The sequence below is a fragment of the Eublepharis macularius genome, chromosome 12 (assembly GCF_028583425.1).
Source record: "Eublepharis macularius isolate TG4126 chromosome 12, MPM_Emac_v1.0, whole genome shotgun sequence".
NCBI classification, from domain to species: domain Eukaryota; kingdom Metazoa; phylum Chordata; class Lepidosauria; order Squamata; family Eublepharidae; genus Eublepharis; species Eublepharis macularius.
In genome coordinates, this window is record NC_072801.1 from 32,186,168 (window position 1) to 32,206,652 (window position 20,485).

The window sequence follows — 20,485 nt, forward strand, 5'->3', positions numbered from 1 at the left end:
GCTGGAACGCAGTGGAACGGAGTTCCGGAACCTCTTGAAAATGGCCACATGGCTGGTGGCCCCGCCCCCTGATCTCCAGACAGAGGGGAGTTTAGATTGGCCTCCGCGCCGTGGCCACCACACGGCGGGGCCACCAGCCATGTGACCATTTTCTCCGAGGGCAACCCACTGAGTTCCACTACCTCTTTTCCCAGAAAAAAAGCCCTGGAGAAAAGTGCCTTGTCCTTTTAATAGAGGCCTAACGGGATGCTATTTACCAGGTGGTATTATTCACCTCCATGCCATGAAGGGCTTCAACTGCCCATTTGTACATAGGAAGCATCTCAGAAAGAGGTGGGACAATTTTTCTCCTAGTCACCTCAATAGGAAATCTGCTGCCTTTGGCAAGCAGAACAGCAAGTTCAACAAGATGTGACCTGGCTCCTTGAGAGGGCTCTCTTGAATTGGGGATTATTCTGCTGGTACAGCCCCATGGCCCTGCTGGCAGGCCAGGCTCGGTGCCCTGACAAGCTACCTCAATGCCAGGTCCCTCACCTGTGCCCAGCCCTTCACTCCGGCAGGTATTTAGGCCACCCAGCAAGGTTTCATTAATTTTAATTTGGGATTGCCTAGAGTATGAGATGTAATTGTAAAAAAGAGAAACAGAGAGAGAGAGAGCATATTTGAGCATGAGCAGAGTGGTATCTCATTTGTGCTAAGGAAGCACAACAAGCCACATTTCTGGGTCTGGCTGTAAAGACTTCAGGGCAGGTTGCAGTTTTCCAGCAACTTTGAGCCCTGTACTTTTTAAAAGAAGCAGTATATAATAAAATAAATAAATATAAATAAATAAATAAGAAGCAGTACTTGGCAAACCTCCTTTTTGCAGGATGCTATCTTTTTCTCTGTGCTTTTAACAGCTGGACAGGAATTCATCAAGTGAGCATTTTTTCAGCCTGGCACATGGCTGTTAAAAGTTCTGCCAAGAAAGGGGTCAACCCCACCACAAACAAGTCCCAAGGGTATGAGGGGGCACTATTTTTAACCCCCACCCTCATAGCTGCTCTCATTAATTATTTTGTCCATTTCCTTGGCTTACATAACTGCCTGGCATCTTACTTGCTCTACCATAAAGGGAGGAGGTGGGTATGCATGCCAGATGGCACACCCTGGGGCTGAACCAATTACCCACACTTTACAAATGCCAAACTACACCCTTCTTTAGGGCTTGGCCCTGTGGGAGGAACTCTGGGTGTACCTTGACCCCTGCAACCATTCTGTGGGCAGCACTGATATGTCTGTTGCAGGTGCACTATCAAAATTCAACCGGCATATTGTCATACCTCACTCTCCCTGTACTAAGAAAAGCTGCACCTTCGGAACATCTGCCTGTTATTCAGTTGTGAAAAAGTGGCAGCTGCAGCTTTCGGCCTCTGAGGAGGGTGTCCTTTCAAAAAGGTTCTCTTCATATGCAAGTTCATTAAAGCTGGAACCCACACACCCCTAAATTCTGCACAGGTCACCATAAAAGCAAAAAAAAATGTATTAAAGGCTGGTGGTATTAACTTGGGTTAGGGATGCTGTAGGGAAATATCTTTGGAAAGGGAGGTCCCTTAGCTCCAGGAAAGTAATGCCATTCACCCAAACTGCTGCTTTTGTTAGGAGGCAATGCAGCTCTGCCTCCCAGATCCCGAGCCTTGAAAGTAGGCATTGAACATTTCCTTTCTGCTCTGCTTGTGAATTTCTGTTATGCATCTGGAGGTCCCTGTGAGTAAGCCAATCCCTGATCTGGCTTGGGAGGCCATTCTTATGTTCTTAATCTCTGAAGAGGCCTTTGAAGTACCCAAAGAGGTACAGGATGCTGGGGAAGGGTTAGGACAACAGCTCCTGGGCCCCACCCTGTGGTGTGCAGTTACGGCTGGGCTGAACTGGGCAGAGAAGTTGTGCAAACAGCTCTGGCAGCAACCAGATTTTTTAAAGCACTCTCTCTTGAAGCAGAAAATGACTGGCAGAGGATGACTCTTCCATCAGGCATGTTTGGGTCTTTCCGTTTCTCCTGCCCTTCAGTGTTTAATTTCTAAATTGAAAGGTTTCTAGATCTAAGATGACCTAGAAACCACAGGTTTTGATTAGGAATACCTTTTCCTGGTACACAGTTGTTGTGGAGGAAGGAAAGGTGCTGTTAAGATGCTTTGCTGTTTTAATTCAACCTGGCCAGGAAGAAAACACTATGTCCCTTTAATAGAAGTTTAATATGCAGAAGTAGACAGTGGAGGTTTCTCATGACAGAGAGCTAAAGAACATCGACTATTAATTGCTGCAAATCAATGTTAAAGAGACCATTTTTAAAAATTAGCAACTCTAGATCAAATGCACAGTTGGGAGTAAGCCCAATTGAAACAGGCATAGGATATAGCTGTAAAAGAAAAAAAGTGTTGGAGCCTACTCTCTTCTTCTTACAGCAAGAAGTTTTATGGATTGACTGCACATCCTAGCTTGGCTATGTGAAGCCATTCCTTTTGCTTGCCTTAAAATCGGCTGATAAGTTAATGATCCATGCAAGAGCCAAAACATTTGCACTCATCTTCTTTTAAATTCTCTTCATGACCTTCCTCCTTCTCCATTATTTCTATGCTTAAAGAGCTTAAAAGAACTGTTTCAATGCTCAGAGCCACATTTTATGGTTCCAAATCTTTATCAGCTGACTCCTGGCATGGAAAACAGCGTTCTGGAGCAGAGCTGCTGCAAACTGTGGTTGCCAGGGAAGGATCACAGTTGGTGCGTGTTAGAAAATCACACGCTTTCCTGTAGTCACAATGCCTCACCTTCCTTCCATGAAGTGGCTCAGTAGTCAAAGACGTCAGGATGAGTCAGGTGATGAGAGGGTTAATGCCATAGAGGCCTGACCCCTCCTTCTCTATGCAAATGAAGTCTGCTTTACCTGTCTCAGGAGGTGGGGCTGTTTGCTGAAAAATCCAACTAGGTGAGCTGGCCAGTGCTGGAGGCCTCAGGTAGCCTGGATTTTTCTTCTTTGGGTATGTAGTAATTTGTGCAATCTTCTTGTAGCTTTAGAAGAAGAAAAAAACTTTTTTGGAGGATAGGGGACAGTCCCCTACTTCAGGGTTATAGCGTGGCAGGCAAGAGTGACACTTTCAGTGGTGGGTGGATAGCATTTGGCTGTGAGTTTGAAAACTGTAACATTTTCACGGTTACTAACAGTCTAATTCTTTGCAGTATGGATTTTAGAAAACTGCTGACCAGGGGTCAGCATGCAGCACACTAGGGTAAATCCATTTATTTTAGTGGAGTAACCATGGTACAAATCTGGTTTATGCACAAGCTTTGAGATCCCCTGAATGTTGCTAATCTGAGATAGAATGCAAAAGAGATATTGTGTGTTCTTTACATTTGCATGAAAAACTAATTTAAGGAAACAGAGCACGTGAGCCTCCTCTGAGAGAAAGTACCTTACAAACTGATTTATTTTTGTAAATGAGAGCTGGCCGGCTTTACAAGATGTACAAGGTAGACCACAAAGCCTTGCGAATTGCTCTGCAGTGGAGTAAAGGAGGCTGTGGTATCTCTGGAGACTGGTTAAAAAGGTGGGTGGATATCTTCCGGAGTCTCCTTAGGTACAGAGGGTTTGCATATGTTGTGTTGGGCTACTTAACTGAACTGAAGTGTCTTCCATCTCTGAGCCACAGAGGAGGGACTTCTTTAGGGTTCCCATGACCTTTGTTCAGTCTATAGTGGGGGTCAGGCCCCCATCCCTGCCAAATGCAACCATTAAATTCAGCTGGGGAAGTGAGAGTTTCATTGATTTTCTTTGCAACTTCCACTGTTTGTAGCCTGCTTTACAGAGCACACTAAGAGCGAAGCTACAGGTGACGAATGACACTTGCCTGGCAAGTGAACAGACTCACGTGTATTCCTCCCTGTTCACTTGCCATTCACTTGTGCTCCACTTGATCAAGTGAAGAGCAAGTGAATGGCAAGTGAACAGGGAGGAATACACGTGAGTCTGTTCACTTGCCAGGCAAGTGTCATTCGTCACCTGTAGCTTGGCTCTCAGAGGTGTCAGGCTTCCCAGAGTGGCTGCAAATAAATTGAAAGTAACTGTGAAAAGTGCAGGTTCAATTCCCTGACTGCTTTCTCTTTTTGCTTTTACGGGGTGCTTCCTGCTTCACCTCAGAATTTGTGTGTCGTCACCTTTTTTGTCCTCTCAGGTTTTTCTTGCTGCATTCTTCCTGCCGGCCTTTGCGGGCAGCATGCATCTGGCCATTCTGGGGTCATCAGCTCCAGCGCAGGTGGGGTGGCGGGTTGCACAGGAATGAAAACTATGTCAAGTGGAAGGACAAGAAATCCAGCAAAACTCTCCATTCTGTGTAATTCTTCGCTCAGAATGTGGGCCTGGCACTTGGCTCTGTATCCAAGAGAAGACTGGCCCCTGTGCAGGTGCTGAAAACGCCATGATGGGGCCACCCACAGAGAAGGCTGGGGTCTCTGTCTTCTTGGGGAACTTCCCAAGTATGCAGACAAATATGGCTTTGTCAGCTTAAAACCTGATCTATTAAGGACTGAAAATGTTCCAGAAGGGAGGAAGGATTGTTGCAAGCAGTTGAGGGTCAGTTTTAGGGAAAGAGTGGGCAAGATCAGCTGCTGGAAGCTTATACAATCCTGGAGGGGGAGTTTTTTTAGGGGGGGTAGAAATGTCCAGATTGCTCCCTGCACAACTGCAGTACATGAGCTCTCAGCTTATGTAATTCTGAATGGAATTTATAGAGCCAAGAGCCAGTTTGATGTAGTGGTTAAGAGTGCGGGACTCTAATCTGGAGAGCCAGGTTTGATTCCCCTCCACTTGAAGCCAGCTGGGTAACCTTGGTCAGTCACAGCTTCTAGGAGCTCTCTCAGCCCCACCCACCTCACAGGGTGATTGTTGTTGGGGGGGGGGGTAATGATAGCATACTTTGTAAACCGCTCTGAGTGGATGTTAAGTCATCCTGAAGGATGGTATATAAACCTATTATTATTATTATTACTACTACTACTACAACTACTACAATTACTACTATTATTATTATTATTATACATCTTAAGACTTGATCTCATGGCGTAGTAGTTAAGAAGAGTAGCAGGACTCACTCTTCCGCTTGAAGCCAACTCGGTGCCCTTGGGTCAGTCACAGCTCTCTGAGAGTTCTCTCAGCTCCACCCACCTCGCAAGGTGATTGTCATGAGGATAATATGCTATGAGTGGGCGTTATAAATCGAATGTTGTTGCCGTTATTATTATTGACTTACCACTTGTTTGCTGACCTAGTGCAGCTTCTCTCTTTGGTTTTTAAAGTGAGAAGAGAAGGAGTAAAGAGCCTATCTGAGCATGTGAGGTGTGCTGTTCCCATATTCCTGCATGACTGTGATCTGTCTCCCGCTTGTCCGGCACAAGGTGGCGCGGGGGGGGGGGGGAATCCAAGTCCAAAGGTATATGATTTGTAGGCAAGGCCAAGCTGCAGCACTTCTGCTGGTGTGGGATCTGAGCAAGTCCCATGAGAGATGAGGTCTTAGTGAGCTCCTACAAAGCTGCCAAAAGGGAGCATTAGGTAGGGCTTCACTCTCTTGTTGCCACAGCAAGCGTTTCATCCCACAAACCCCAACAGGAAACGTGCAAGAGGCGAAGGGCTGGGTTCTCATTTTGCGCGCTGTAGTCTCTCTCTCCCCGCCTCTCATTTGGCCTGTAGCGGAGAAAACGGCTCTCCCCTCAGATCAGCCATCTTCCGGTTGAGGTGCTGTGTTTGGACCTCTTTGAGGCGTGTTGGCAATGGGTGACAGGGTTCCCAAATCGTTCTGGTGGCACAAATCACCTCGTCTCTGTGACTCATCCCAGGTATGGGTGTGGAAGGGGGTGGTGTGCTGCTTGCTGCATCTGGGCTACTGGGGTTTGCTTTGAGCCTTCCTGTCATGCCAGGACTGCCAAGAGCGTGTGACGGGATGGATGCCCCTGGACGTGTGCAGAGTGTTTTTTCTTTATTTTCTGGTGAAAAGCTATAGCTAGTTGGTCAAATTATGTGGCTTCTAGGAAAGCATAAACACTGATGCACTCATCTTAGCACTTAACCTCTGAGTGTGGACTTCAGGGGTGTGGGAGGTGGGAAGGAAGGGGTGGCTTCAGAACTTGGAGTCAGAAAAGTTGGTTAGAAGATATCACGGCTCTTAGCTTGGGCAGATGGAAAGAGTGCAGCAGCAATTCTTTTTTTTTACTTTGCAGCCACAGAGATACAGTGATAGGAAAGCTGTAACAGTTTGATTTCTGCCTGTCATGCAGCTTAGTAGGAACCCTTTCAAGGAAAAAAAAAGTAGTAATCCTAGCTACATCCCATTAACGTAACTATGTTCTATGTTGAAATGACAAAATCAGTAATTTTATTAGTTGGTGGAAATTATTTTCCAGGCCTGAAATGCTGTATATTTTAGAAATGCCATCTTCTCCTAGACGAAGTATAGTGCAGACTGTGTGCAACAAATGTGCAAGAAGTTTTTTACTGCCTTTTAAGTGTTGTGTAAAGGAGACCTTCTGTTTAGATTTCTCCTCTCTTCACTCACCACAAGGTACACATCTTTTTCAGGCAGCCATGCTGTATGAAATTTCCCCTTGATGTGCTATTTTGGACACCCAAAATGCCTTTGGCGATCCAGTAGAGGTGCTCTTTCTAGCTCAGAACCTCTCTGAGAGGGTCTAGGGTTGCTTTTGGGTGGCTGTGTGCCCACCCCTCCTCCTACCCAGACAGGGCTGGAACAGGAAGGGGAAGTAAACAGCCAGGCCTAAATTTAGCCCCGGACATGGAGGTGGAGGCTAAATATTGAGTGGCTTGAATGCAGGTTCTCTTGAAAATAGATCTATAAGGTATGCCGATGTTAAGCAGGAAACTCTTTGATACCAACCCAGTGCTGATGGGAAAGAGGAAGGGCAATTACCTGCCTCCTTGCCTTGGGCTTTGTGGAGGCAGCTGCCAAGGCCAGCAGGGAAAAGTTGGCTGGACAAGCTGGACCTTTGGTCTCAGCCATTCATGCTTGGTTTCTTCGCTTACTTTGGGGAGCAAAAATCCAGTTGCCGTTGGTGACAAAGCTTGGGCCTGTGAGTGGTGCCCACTGGCTCAAGAGAGCAGGAAAGAACCTTCTCCTCATATGGCCGGTGCTGTGTCCACGATCCATGCACCTTCACACCCTTCCTTGGTTTGAGATGAGGCATTCCAAATCACTGCTTCAGAACCTAGCACAGTCCTGTGGCTCAACTCTAGAGGAAAATTGGAAGGAGCGGTTATGAGCATGTGCAGAGAAGGGGACAGCTGGGCTGGGACTGAAGGAAGTCAAAAATGAGAGTGAGGGCTCCTCCCCTCATGGGCAGACTCAGGTCTCTACTTTGTTCTTCAAAGCAGGGCGATTTTTGGTCTGAACAATTGTTTGTAGTGGCATGTTGAGGGGTCTCTGTTGCCCAGCAGGGACCTGGCATGCTCCCGGCTACTGGTGTCAATGGAGGGGACTGGCATCCTCTCCTGGGCATGCACCACTCCTAGATGTGTGCAAGCTAAAGTCTCACTGGGTTGAATCCAGGCTAAAGTGGCCATTTCCACCGATTTCCCCTTCCCACTGCCGCGCCCCCGCATTGCTTGGGGTCTTCTCCCCTATCCTCCAGGAGCTGCATTTTGTGGAGGTTAGTGGGCTACAGTGAGAAGAGGGGAGGGCAGAAAGTTCCAGTCTGCCATTTGAAAATTTAGTCTGGATCCAACCCTGCCTGTGGCAGTGCTTGGTTTTGGACCTGCCTGGTGGCATCACAGGCCCAGGAGGGGATGGGGGTGGTACCTGTTTGTACAACAAAGCATGTGGAATTTACTCAGGTAGACCAGGTCTTAAGACACTAGACCTCAGTAAGGAGTTTCACCTCTCCAGCTTTATTTCACCTTCCTCCCCAGCCAGCGCAATTAGGATTCCTTTCTGCTGCTGCTAGCAGACCGGTAGTTAGAGGCAGATTTGTCTGGTGATCTATAACCATATGCTGTCTTGCAATCTCTTAGGAGACTCTTCTCCAAATTAAAAAATCATCCCCTTTGATTCAAAGCATCATGGGAGTTGGGGGGAAATTTTGGAGATTTCATGTTTTGGGATTATTCACACCTAACTAAGCATCTGCCTAACTTCTCTTTGTATCTTGGTAAGCATAAGCCATCCAAGTTCGTCTTTCTTTGGGGGGTGCAGAGACTGACCCCTTAACATCAATTTCAGGAAAAAAATGTATCTTTAGCTGTATAAGAGGCTGGTTATAGAAAGCAAAAGCATATAGTTGACCAACACCTGAGTAGCATCTCCTGAGCAAAGGAAAATAAAATAGCCAATAAAAACAATTCTCCTTCCTTTAATGTAAAGACTTAAACCCCATTCGATAGTAAAGCAGGCAGGAGGCAGAAGAATCTTAGTTTCCAGACTTCTTGTTCAGGTTATCTTCATGTCTTCATTACAGTTCTCTGCCAGGTTGTTAACCTTCCCTTCTACTTGTGACCACACGCACACGCACACACACACACACACACACATACACACATATCCCCCACCCTCCTCCAATGTTCCCGTCTGAGCTTAGCAGTCACAGAGATTCTCAGTACAGTCCCCAGACCACCTCTTCCAGCAGCTTCCCTTGCTTGAGTGAAGCTTCTGGCCAGAGTCTTTTCTCCTTCTGGCCAGCTACATCAACATATGAATGGATCACAAAGGAAAAACCATCTTCCAAGGTAACCCTGTACAGAGCCTTCCGCTGCAAAGGTGAAATTAACAAACCCTCTGAGGAGCCTTCTTGCAGGCTTTGTCTTTTAAAACTAGCTTCCTGTAGAGAGGTGAAATTGACAAAGCTTTTGGCTCTATCTCTTTAAACTGCGCTTCCCGGCTAACATTGCATCTTCCCTACACTTGAGCATTCCCGTGTAAGATGTCTTGTATAGAGCGACTCTTGAGTCTTCAAAGAGTGTGAACTCAACAACTACCAATTTGCCAAGTAGTAAATGTTTAAACAGTGAAGTGTCATTTCACCACTGGATGTACATCTCACCAAAGTAGCTTGAACCTGCCCTGCTTGCTAGGTGGTTAGTGAAATTAGAGTATATCCCTGCCTGTTATTTGTACAGATTTGGGGGAGATGGGCAGACTGCAAGAGTAGTGGCTTCCCTAAGCTATTTGATGAAGTTTGAACCACAGACTTGCCAACTCCTAACTATTGTGGTGCACCATCTCTCATATCCCTTTTGTGTCATGTTTGGGGGGTTGTTGAGTTACAAAGACCCCCCAGCTGCGTATATTATATAACCCACCACCTCTGCCCTGACTCTGCTCAAGGATTCGAGCTGGAGAGGGAGCTCTGTATTGAATTCAGTTGCACACCCCCAGGAACTATTTGTGTCTCTAACACTCTGCAGTTGCACTCCTGGCATTAAAGCAGCCACTTCCTCATTCCTGTCGGGCCGATGCGTTAGTCTGTGTTGAAAGCTCTGGGGCAGAAGTCCTGCAGATCTTCCTCTGTGTGCCAACACCCTGTGGGATCCTGAGAGTTCTTGACTAGACCAGAGGCTCCAGGGGAATGTGCATGTGAACAGCTGCAGCCCGTCTCCTCCAGTGTCCCTCAGCCAGACTGTCATGTTTTAAGTTGCTTTCCATTCTCCTTGAGTCCTGCTCTGGTCCCCCCCATTTGTTGCCTCCAGATACGACCCAGCATGTTTGATCTCATACGCTCAAACAAATGTACTTGATTTAATTAAATGTACAAAAATACCGTTTGTAGTGTTGTTAAGTAGAGGTCAAAGCAGAAGGAATTAGAAGGCACGGCAGCTCCCCCATGATTATGGGCTCCCCACTTACAAGCAGTGGGGTCCTGGTGCTCATGCCCCTCCCCCAGTTTTGATGCCTTGTGTCGAGTTAGCACAGGAAGCCGACGGCCCCTTCCTATTGGTTTGTCTTGCAAATAAGCGAGTGGAGCAGAGGATGCAAGAAGCTGCATGGCTCAGCCCTTGCTCTGCCCCAGTGGCTGCTGTGCTTCCAGAGCTGGGGCAGGCACATTTGAAGATTTCTGCATCCAATTCCCAGAGAGCAACTTCTGCTGGAAATGTCAAAGCTGCATGCCAGTTCAGCTGATCCCATCTTAAACCCTTCTCTCTCTAGGGCCAGATCAGGTGTGGTTTTGAATCTCTCAACTCTTTCTGTAATGTTCAGGGATGATTTGGAGGATCTGCTTTGGGGAGAAAGGGGTTAACCCTCCCCCCTCAGTGCCAGGACCCCAATTCCTCCATTTCCCCCCCCCCCATTGTTGTTTTTTAATGTTAAAGAAAAATATCAGAAAATCCAACCATAGACACGCCAGGTAGCCTGCAGTTTTGGTCCCTGCTTTGCGTGCACTGACCTGACCCCACCCTTGCAGGTGAATTGCCCATTCAGGAAACCATCCACAGACATTAAGAAACACTTGTGCTTTGTTATCAGTTTCCTGTCTGTTTAGTGATGGTGATATAGCCGGGCAACCTCATAATGATATAATGGTAACAGAAATAAAAATTACCAATTAAAGATGAGCCAAGGTTAGTAAAAGCTGAAAAACTTGAGCTCATATTAATGTAAAATATTTTTATCCTACCTGTTTTTTGGAACTCTTGCAAGGTGATAAAGCAGACAAAATAACAAGTCATTGAAAGCAATTAATTAAACAGGCACTGCCTGGAGTTCCCTAAATGACTGGAAGCTCTAGAGCAGCTTTTACAGCGATCAGTTTCGTTTTGGGTGAGATGGCACAGGAACCTTGCAAATGCCTTTTGGTACCAGCCTCAGCCTTGCAAGTAGACAGTCAGCAGGTGCTTTCCACCAATACTATCTCCACCAAGAAAATCTTTATTTGATAGGTTTGTGTATGCTAGAGAAAATGTTGTGGAACTAGGACAAGGGTGCCCATTTAATTTGATTGACTCTTACAGTGCAATCTTATGGAGAGTTACTCCAGTCTAAGGCCATTGATTTCAATGGCCTTAGACTGGTGTAACTCTGCATAGGTTTGCACCGTTAGGGTCAAAGACCTGTTCTTGAATATCAAGGTGGAGTCCCTGGAATACCAGCAACAGTAGTAAAGAATGCCTCTGAGAGTGCAGAGTGTGATTGGTATTTTACTATCAGAGCTCAGGAGTTGCTCGAAGGTGTAGAACAGGCACTTGTCATACATTCAATAAATGGTTATTTCGGTGATTTTAAAATGCATCCCTAAATAACCCTTTTTGCCTGCTGAGCTGGGCTATGGCAGGCCTTACTAGATGAAAATTTCAGCAAAATATTTTTGAGCTACCACAAAAGAGACTTTGCTTGGTCCCCTGACCGATCTGAGATTGAGAGGCTTTTACCACTCAACTTTTCCAACAAATCTTGATGGGAAGAGAGTTTCACAGCACAGGGCATCCCACTGTAAATGAACTCCATTGTAAAATGATACTAGTTGGATGACTTTTTTCTTTTGGTTGGTCAGAAGCACACGGAAGCAGATCCTGTGTATGTGAATCTCCAGGAGCTCCAGAAAGAACTGAGCACAGCTGCAGCTGCCAGTACGGACTGCATTCATCAGCCACACGTTGATAGTCTTCCATCTAATTGGGAGACCCACAAAGACACAGAAAGTGGTCAGTTGTTCTACTACAACCCAGTGACTGGGCAAACGACATGGGACTATCCGGTTGATGGCTCTGTGGAAGGTGTCAGTCCCACCCACTCTCGGTCCTCTTCTCTGACTCTCAGCCCCGCTGCACCTCCGGAGTGGGACCAATATGTAGACCAGGTCACTGGGCAGGTGTTCTTCTATAATACAGCAACAGGAGAGACGTCGTGGGATGCACCTGTAGCAGGAGACACGCTCAGCTATCCAGAGATGCAGCCTGCGCTTGCACCCTACAGCCCTGCAGATCGGAGGGTAAATCTTTAAAGGGGTGTGTGTGTGTCTGGATGGGAATGATTTTTTGCTATTGGGTGATGCTTACTTGTTTTTCAGGACTAGGAAAGACTGTGACCATTTTTAAGTCTGATCTGCCATATTCAGAGTTGGTAAGAACTCCCCTTCAGGAATATGAGGAGAAGAGAGGGTTGTCATCAACTCCAGGGTTGGGAAATTCCTGGTTTGGTGGTGGAGCCTGGGGAGGGAGGGATTTGAGGAGGGGCCTCAGCAGAGGCCAAAGAGTCCACCCTCTAAAGCAGCCGTTTTCTTCAGGAGAACTGATCTCTGGAGTCTGGAGATTCGTTGTAATTCCAGGAGATCTCCAGGCCCCGCCTAGGTGAAGGCTGAGAGCCAAGCTACAAGTGACGAATGACAGTTGCCTGGCAAGTGAACAGACTCACGTGTATTCCTCCCTGTTCACTTGCCATTCACTTGCGCTCCACTTGATCAAGTGGAGAGCAAGTGAATGGCAAGTGAACAGAGAGGAATACACGTGAGTCTGTTCACTTGCCAGGCAACTGTCATTTGTCACTTGTAGCTTGGCTTTAAGTGACTTCTCCTATACTGTGCACTTTGACTCCCTTGCTCAAGCAGTCCCCTAGTGCCTTCCTTTGCAAATGCCATTCGGTGGCACATTTAACACTTAGAAGTTGTAGCCTGGGCTCTAGCAGAGCTCAGTATTTTGTTGAAATAATAAAGGGGAGAGGGAGAAAGAGTCTCTAAGGGTTCGGGATGTGTTGTGAAGGAAAGAGCTGCCTACTCCATGTGTCAAACTGATCTCTGCCTGGGCTCTCTCTTCTTTAGCCCCCAACTCCAGAAACTGACTACCCTGACCTTTCCCCCGATGAACTCGACCGCTACCCTGAAGAAGATTATTCTCCAGTGGGCTCTTTCTCCTGTGTTCCTTCACCAAACCACAGTTGGGGTTCCTGCAGCAACCAGGATGGGCTGGTGGTTGACTCAGACATGGTAAGGATGATTTGGAAAGGCTAGCCATCTTAGTCTGTAGCAGAGGATTACCAACTCCAGTTTAGGAAACTCCTAGAGATTCAGGGAAGGAGTTTACTAGGGATGTGATGCTATAGTAGAAGCCGTCTTCTAGAAGTGCCCATTCCTCCAGGAGAACAGATCTCTGTAGTCTGAAAATCAGTCCCACTTGCGTGAGAACTCTGGGTCCCACCTGGAGGTTGGCAATTCTACATGTAGCAGCCAAATAAAACAGGACTCCAGTGGCACCTTAAAGACTAATGGGATGTATTTCTCCATAAGCTTCTGTAAGTCAGAGTTTGCTTCATCGGATGCACTGAAGGGTACATCCATTAGGCTGATATATTTATGTTTGCAACAGAAAAGCAATGGACGGTGGTGGAGTGGGGAGATGTTACAAAGAGGCAGGTTTAACATAAGCTCTAATAAAGATTGAACAGTTCCCTCAGGGTGGCTGAGGGCATGCCAACTGTTGTTAGGTCAGATGGGCATAAAATCTAGTGCAAGATATGTGGATACAGTATTTATTTAAAACATGTATATGCCACTTTTCCACCCAAATAGGGTCCTCTAGGTGGTGAACATCAGATATTGAAATATTAGGAAGTTAGAGGTGCAGCTGAAGGAGCTGATATTCATAAAGAGTGGGAGATGCCAGCTATAAGCACTTGTCAGCAAGTGACTGTTAAAACCTGAACAGTAAATAGTCCCAAATGTATTAATAAATTCTAATTCTCCCTTTGAAGTTCCTTTGTAGGAGAACAGTAACTGTTAGATCAGCCACAGAATGCCCTGGAAGATTTAAAAATTCACTATTCAGAAACAAGTGGGGACCACTTTAATGCCAGAGATGGACTGGCCAGTTTGTCCAGTTTGAGTGTTGCTCACATGGTGATGGCATAAATGACACTAGAGGGATGAGCCAGAGATCGGAGCAGCTGACGTGAGGCTCTGCAAATGTGTCAGTTGAGTGTAGGAGGGGACAAAGTTGGTACCTGTGTTTGTTGCAGGGTTCAGTTCTGGAGTCTGTGGCTCTGTTGGGTGGTCCATGGTTATAGATGTGTATCTGTTTTAACTTGCCCATAAGCAAGGAAAGGCCTACCCCACCTGGATGGCCTGTATAGGTCCTTGATGATGTCTTGGACAAGTTTGAGCTCAGAGCTACAGGTGACAGCCAATGCTGCGGTGTTGGGTACCAGTCTGACTTCTTTACCTCATTGGGTGGGTATTATAATCCCAAAGAGGCCTGTTGGTATGCAAATCCTTTGGGTGAGAGTCCCCATCAAAGGAAGCTGGAACAAAGGGAGTTGTAATGTAGGGTTTGACTGTGGATTAATGTGGATTGTGTGGTATGTTCTGGCTGAGAGCTGGAAGCATACAAGTTTGTATGGCAATCTGTGTGTTTCTGGCATAAGATGGTGTTTATGTGCCCACCCGTCACTTAGTTGCATGACGGGGTCCAGAACATGTGCCTGTCGAATGGTGGAGTGGGAGTTGTTGAACTCCTGATGAAATATCATGGACCAGTGGTTAGCGTTGTCAACAAGTCTGGAAGGAAAAAATGCCTTGTCCTTCTAATAGAGGTTAATAGGTTGTTATTTACCAGGTGAAGTTATTTACCTCCATGCTGTGAAAAGCTTCACCTGTCCATTTCTGCATAATAAGCTTCTCTTAAAGGGACAGGACATTTTTCTCTCTTGGCAAATCTAGTGACTATTAGCAAATAATCAAGGACACAAAAGACAATTATTTTAAGTAAATAGTCACACACACACCCCAAGTCTGACAGTTTTGTGTACCTGCCTGAGCAGGCAGAAATTCAACAAATGAAGTTTTTTCTCAGTAGTGGTCTTGAGAATGAAACCCTGAGACTACTATGAATTTGAATTAATATTTTAACCTCCTGCTTACCTTCTTTTCTACTGTGTTTGGAACCTTTTAAAATGAGCAGATGTTTGGTGCTAGACTTCTGCTGACCTCCCTTGAGGGCCAAGCTAGAAGTGGCGAATTACACTTGAATGGCAAGTGAACAGACTCACATGTATTCCTCCCTGTTCACTTGTACGCCACTTGTGCTCCACTTGATTGAGTGGAGCACAAGTGGAGCACAAGTGAACAGGGAGGAATACATGTGAGTCTGTTCACTTGCCATTTAAGTGTAATTTGTCACTTCTAGCTTGGCCCTAAGAGACACGTTTTCTCAAAGGTGTTCAGAGTGTTGTGGGCCAATATGTGGTATACCTTTGTTTGTTGCTTGCCTTTTCTAGGTACCGATGCCTTGCCATCACCACAGCACCAGCAGCGGGTCCAGCCTGGACAGCAGCACCTTTGGAATCTGGCCAACCAACCAGTCGGCTTTCTCTCCTCCGAAGGAGGAGCAGGTAAGGAAGGACTTTGTAGCCTGTGAATTGGCCCTCCATTTTTCTAGAGGCTGAGAACTAAAATGGTTAGAATCTTTAGAAGAATGTCACCAGAACCAAGGGAAAATTAGGAGATATCAATTTCAGAGCAGGGGAGCCATTGCCTCAAAGCCTTAACTATCGCCTGTGAAATCGACCTTGTTTGTTATTCCCCTCCTCTGAGTTCTTTCCACATGATATACATAAATAGCACACAAGAGGCTTGAAGGCATCTCTGAGGCTTCCCAGAATCTCAAAACTGGAAAGGTTCCATTAGGAATGGGAGCAGGATAATGGATACTTTTCAAGGGTACCCCACAACCAGGAAAAGCAGATACCCCAACCTGACTTCCTCTTGATTTTCCTCAGTTCGAAACCCTTGAAAAGGCAGGGATGCTTCATCGGACAAAAACGGCTGAGAAAGGGAAGCGCCTGAGGTAAGAAAAACTTGCCTGTGTTTGTCTGTGTTGTGGATTTCCTCTCCACCTCAGTGAAAGGCCCACAGTTCTCCGTGAAGCATAGAAGTTTTAATTTAAAATGTGTTGAGCATTTCAAAAAAAGAAACCTTTTTTTTTTACATTGCAGAACTAGAAAGTATGCAAAGGTAATGAGGCCATCTCATTACAAGTGTCTTGATTTGGATTTTGAGTAGCTGCTTTAAAACAGTGGGATCTCTGTTTCAGTATTTCCCAAAGATTTGCTGCTTGTGAGGCAAACAGGAGGGAGCATGGAGATTTGATCCTGAGTTGAGCTTTCTGGCTTAAAATTCACTCTTTACAAGTATCACATCCAGCTTGTAGAACAATGGGCGATTGTCTTCTTTGCACCTTCAGGGTAGCTCAACACATGAGGCTCTCTCCTGTTGCCCTGTCTGACCCTTTTGCCCAGTTCGGGATGGGGCCAAGGTCTCTGAGCAATGGCAGTACCCCTGGGATTCTCTTATGCCTGGCAACTGTGCACAGGCTGTGTCATAGAATCCTGGCAGATCCTTGATTCTTTTTTTTTGCTATGATTTTCTCCCTGAGGGGGAAAAATATCTTATTCTTTTGAATTAGTCATTTCAATTTCAAAATTATTTCCAAAGCAATACTTTTTTCCCCAAAAAATTGAAGGCCAGTTAAATTGTCAGAAAATTGCAAGCAAGCTTTCAAGTTCCCCAGACCTCCTCATCACACCGTGCACACAAAACAAGGAAGGGAGAAAGAAAAGAAGTGATGGAAGAGCCTCACATTTGCAGTTTGGGGCTACGTTTCAGACTGGAATGCATTCTGTGGTTTAGGTTTCCAGCTGTGCTCCTAAAGGGGGTTTCCTTGATTAGTTTTTAGATGCAGGTCAGCTCTTATGGTGTCTTAGGTGTACATGTCATCCCGTGAGCTGGTAAGAAAAATGGAGGGGTGGAAGGGCAGAAACACAAAATGGGAGAGGAGAATTCTTTCAGTGGGGGGCTGGACAAAGGGCACAAGTTTCTGTTGGAGGTAGAGTTGCCAACCTCCAGGTAGTGGCTGGAGATCTCCTGGAATTACAACTCCAGGCCACAGAGATCAGTTCCTCTCTCCAGGCTCTATCCCCCAAAATCGTCAGGAATTTCCCATGCTGGAGCTGGCAACCCTAGGAACATGAAGCCGCCTGCCACCATATAGAATTTCTATGCAGGCTTCTGCCTCTTCTGCTGCCTGCCTGGACTGTGTTGGCTTGGCTGCCTTTCTCACACTCACTGAGGGCTTCTCTCTTGACCCTTGTGGCAGGACCACTAGCTGTGGAATGCTGAAAAGAGGGGCCTTTCTGGGAGCTTCAAGCCACCCTTTCCCTCTGCCAAAGCCCTGAGCTCCTGGGCCACTAGCCCTCTTCCATGCTCCTCTGTCAACTCTTCCTTCTTGCCCCCACTTGGCCTTCAGCATTTCCTTGGTGCACTCAGCTCAGGGTCATTGCCTTGCCTTGGTCCCACCTCTCTTGCTGGTCCTCTCCCAAGTTCTTCAGCCCCTCTGTCTCCTCTGCCTGCTTCCTCAGACTCTGCCTCATCAGTTTGGGCTTCCTGCTCTGCCTCCACCTATTTCTTTACACCTGGCCTGGGCCCTCTCATTCGGAAAGCTCTGGTGCTTTGTTTCCTGATCCAACGTGCAGGTACTGAGTCTCCCATGGTATAATACCTTGAGGGATTAAAGGGTGTTTGAGACCTGCCAAAACTAGAGTAGGAGAGGGGTGGAGTGGGGGCAAAGTTTGGCAGGGGACTGAGAGCAGCAAGGTCTTTTATCTTGAGCCAGCATCCCTCTCCTTGTCTACACTGCATGTCGCTTATGCAAGCTGTCACATGCCCTGTGACTGAGGAGGCCTTTCTGCCTTCTTTTCTTAGAAAGAACTGGAGTTCCTCATGGACCGTTTTGCAAGGAGGTGTCTTGACATTTTTCAAGGACTCGAAGCATTCGGCTTCTGGCAGCGTGGTGAGTCCCTGGTTTGCTGGCCTCATTTTAAGGGCAGACAAAAGCCTCATTCACAAGTTATAGTGAAAACACATACATCCCATCTGTACATCTGTTTGTAAGAAAAAAACAACCAGTGTTCAGTTTACAAACCAGTACAGTACCTGGATAAACTTGGGGTTTCAGTTACTTGCTTAGCTTTACTTACATTGACTGTAAGATGAGAATAACTCAATACACATATAAAGAAAAATAGTGTACACTGTACACAGATTGAACATGTGTTCACTGTAATTTGTGAACAGGCTAATGTTTCAAGAGGGTACGGTGGTAGAGGAGAGAATCCAGATAAGACCCTTCCAAATCTCCGCAGCTTAGATTTTGTTAGAGGTTTGTTTTTTGAGCTCCATTATCTTAAAAGTTTAGAAACTGTCGACTCTTTATGAAAAGCCCAGATTGATTAGGAATCATTATGTATAATAAATTAGCTCTGAATGTTGACTTTGGCATGGACTATGGGTGCCCCCAGGGATGTAACCAAATGTATTGGTAGGTAAATGGTGGAGGGCATATCCAAGAGGGACTTGGATATAATGGGTATCTTTTCCCCTTCAGAAACATCCCTCTGTGTTGAGTAGCCCGGAGCACACAGTGGAACTTCGTGGAGCAATGCTCTCTTGGGCCCCCAAGGACAAATCTAGCAAAAAACATGTCCTGGAGGTAAGGAAGTGGCTCTCCTCCAGGGTGACGGCTGTTGTTCTCATAGCAACAGGGGATGCCAAACTGTGGGAAGGAGGAAGTGGCTGGGAACAGGACAGCTGATCAGATTAGTTCTGCTACATGTGCCTGGATTAGAAGGTGGCTGGCTCTCTCTTTGCAAACACTCATTCTGAAAGATTCTCCTTGTTCTCGATCTTTAAGAAAAGCCAGACTGTTTTCAAAACTGCTGAAAGCTGAGGGTCTTGTAGAGTTTTGTACCTCTGTTATGGTCACATCATCCTATAAGACTAGCATGCTGTGTGAGTGTTAACCATGTTAGTCTGTAGTAGCAAAATAGAAAAGAGTCCAGTAGCACCTTTAAGACTAACCAACTTTACTGTAGCATAAGCTTTCAAGAACCACAGTTCTCTTCGTCAGATGCATCTGACGAAGAGAACTGTGGTTCTCGAAAGCTTATGCTACAGTAAAGTTGGTTAGTCTTAAAGATGCTACTGGAGTCTTTTCTATTATGCTGTGGGGGGATTCTCTCACTTCTGAAATGTGGATGAGGTGAAAGTACCTGCCATTTCTTACCAGAACAGTCTCTCTGGGTGGCGGAAGGCTTGAAGCAAGTGATGGGAGGTATCAGTTTGGCCGCATTCTTACCAGTGCCAGCCCAGACCAGTTTACTTTCACCCCTGAATGCAGATAGCTTTTTTGCACCTTTACAAAAGGTTGTGGCAGGATATTCACTGTGCTGTATCTTGTAAGCTGCAAAATAAGAGGTTTGTCATGGTGCCCCACATTTTACATCCTATATCCTTGTTGTGGGGGGTGAGGGAGAAAGTTGCATGATGTGGCTTGTCTCTTCCTGGCCAGAACAATTACCTGTGCATACACCATGCACCTCTTGTTCTAGGTGTGCAAGATGCATCCCTTAACGTGGTAAGGTTCCAGTCACATGACTGATTTATTAAAGCAAAGAAATTCTATGAGCACAGAGAATAAAATCAAAGAAAAACATGACTTGGAAGGGAATCGCCATAGCATCCACCATGGTGTATGTGGAAGAAGGATGTGGAAGAATGATCAGGAAAAGAGTGCATCTGGGCACATGGAGAGTGCTTTTCCCTCACCCCAACCAACTACTGGATATCTGGAGAGGGGGGAAACATCTGGGAGTAAGGGATGGGAATGCTAGACAAAAGGATAAGATTTGCAACCGGGGCTTGAGCCCTTCTGCATTTCCTTGAGAAATGAGAAGCACTGGATTATCCTCTGTCTGTAGGTCTGTTGAGGACTCAAGAAGCTTGGAGAGTTTTGTTCACTGGGTTTTAGAGAGTGTTGACTACCCTGGACTGTTATTCAAATAATTACTTTCTTCCAGCTGAAGACACGGGAAGGCTCCGAGTATCTAATCCAGCACGATTCAGAGACCATCATCAGCATGTGGCAGAAAGCAATTGCGGACAGCATCAGCAGACTGGTGAGGGGGCTCATTCTGTGCCCACATCCTGTTCTTTCATTTCTGTTTTAAATGGAAATGACCGATAAGTCATCCTGCAACTGTTCCCATGGTGCATGTACAATGAATGGGGAAGCATGTACCTCCAGGTGGAAGGGAGTGGTCCTTGGGGGAGGGAGTGGGGCAATGGGTGTGAAGAGAGAAGCCATGTTCTGCCTTTCCCAGGTGTGTTTGAATCCTGTGTGTAAGTGGCTGGCCCAGTTCTGAAAAGGAGATGTGCTGCCTCGGCTTGCAGTCTGGGCTTTGTTTAAGGGCAAAAAATGGTAGTGAGTTTAGCTTTAATTTTCATCACTGAGAGGGGTGCCCTTTGGATTTTCCAGGTTCTTGTGTTACTGGCCAATCCAGGGCATGAGTTATGCAATGCCACTAGTTTTCTGATTTGTCTACTGCCTTGACCACCTTCTGTGCACTACTGAATTCCTCATGGCTGTTATTTCTCCTTTTAGATGTAGTATGTTTGAGTATATATGACATATGAAGAG

General features: G+C 46.2%; 1 protein-coding gene across 6 annotated transcripts in view; it reads left to right on the plus strand.

Moving 5' to 3' along the window:
* The window catches only part of ARHGAP27 (Rho GTPase activating protein 27), a 50,032-nt gene that overhangs the window by 17,070 nt on the left and 12,477 nt on the right, over nt 1-20,485 (plus strand). For 4 of the 6 annotated variants that reach the window (XM_054993546.1, XM_054993549.1, XM_054993547.1 and 1 more), the window contains 7 exons: nt 11,518-11,955; nt 12,781-12,945; nt 15,231-15,344; nt 15,732-15,799; nt 17,713-17,800; nt 18,395-18,499; nt 19,866-19,964. In XM_054993546.1, coding sequence (XP_054849521.1) covers nt 11,518-11,955; nt 12,781-12,945; nt 15,231-15,344; nt 15,732-15,799; nt 17,713-17,800; nt 18,395-18,499; nt 19,866-19,964 — 1,077 coding nt within the window. Of the gene's footprint in view, nt 1-2,973; nt 3,015-11,517; nt 11,956-12,780; nt 12,946-15,230; nt 15,345-15,731; nt 15,800-17,712; nt 17,801-18,394; nt 18,500-19,865; nt 19,965-20,485 lie in introns of those variants that run through there. The other 2 variants (XM_054993551.1, XM_054993548.1) reach the window with 2 other exon arrangements.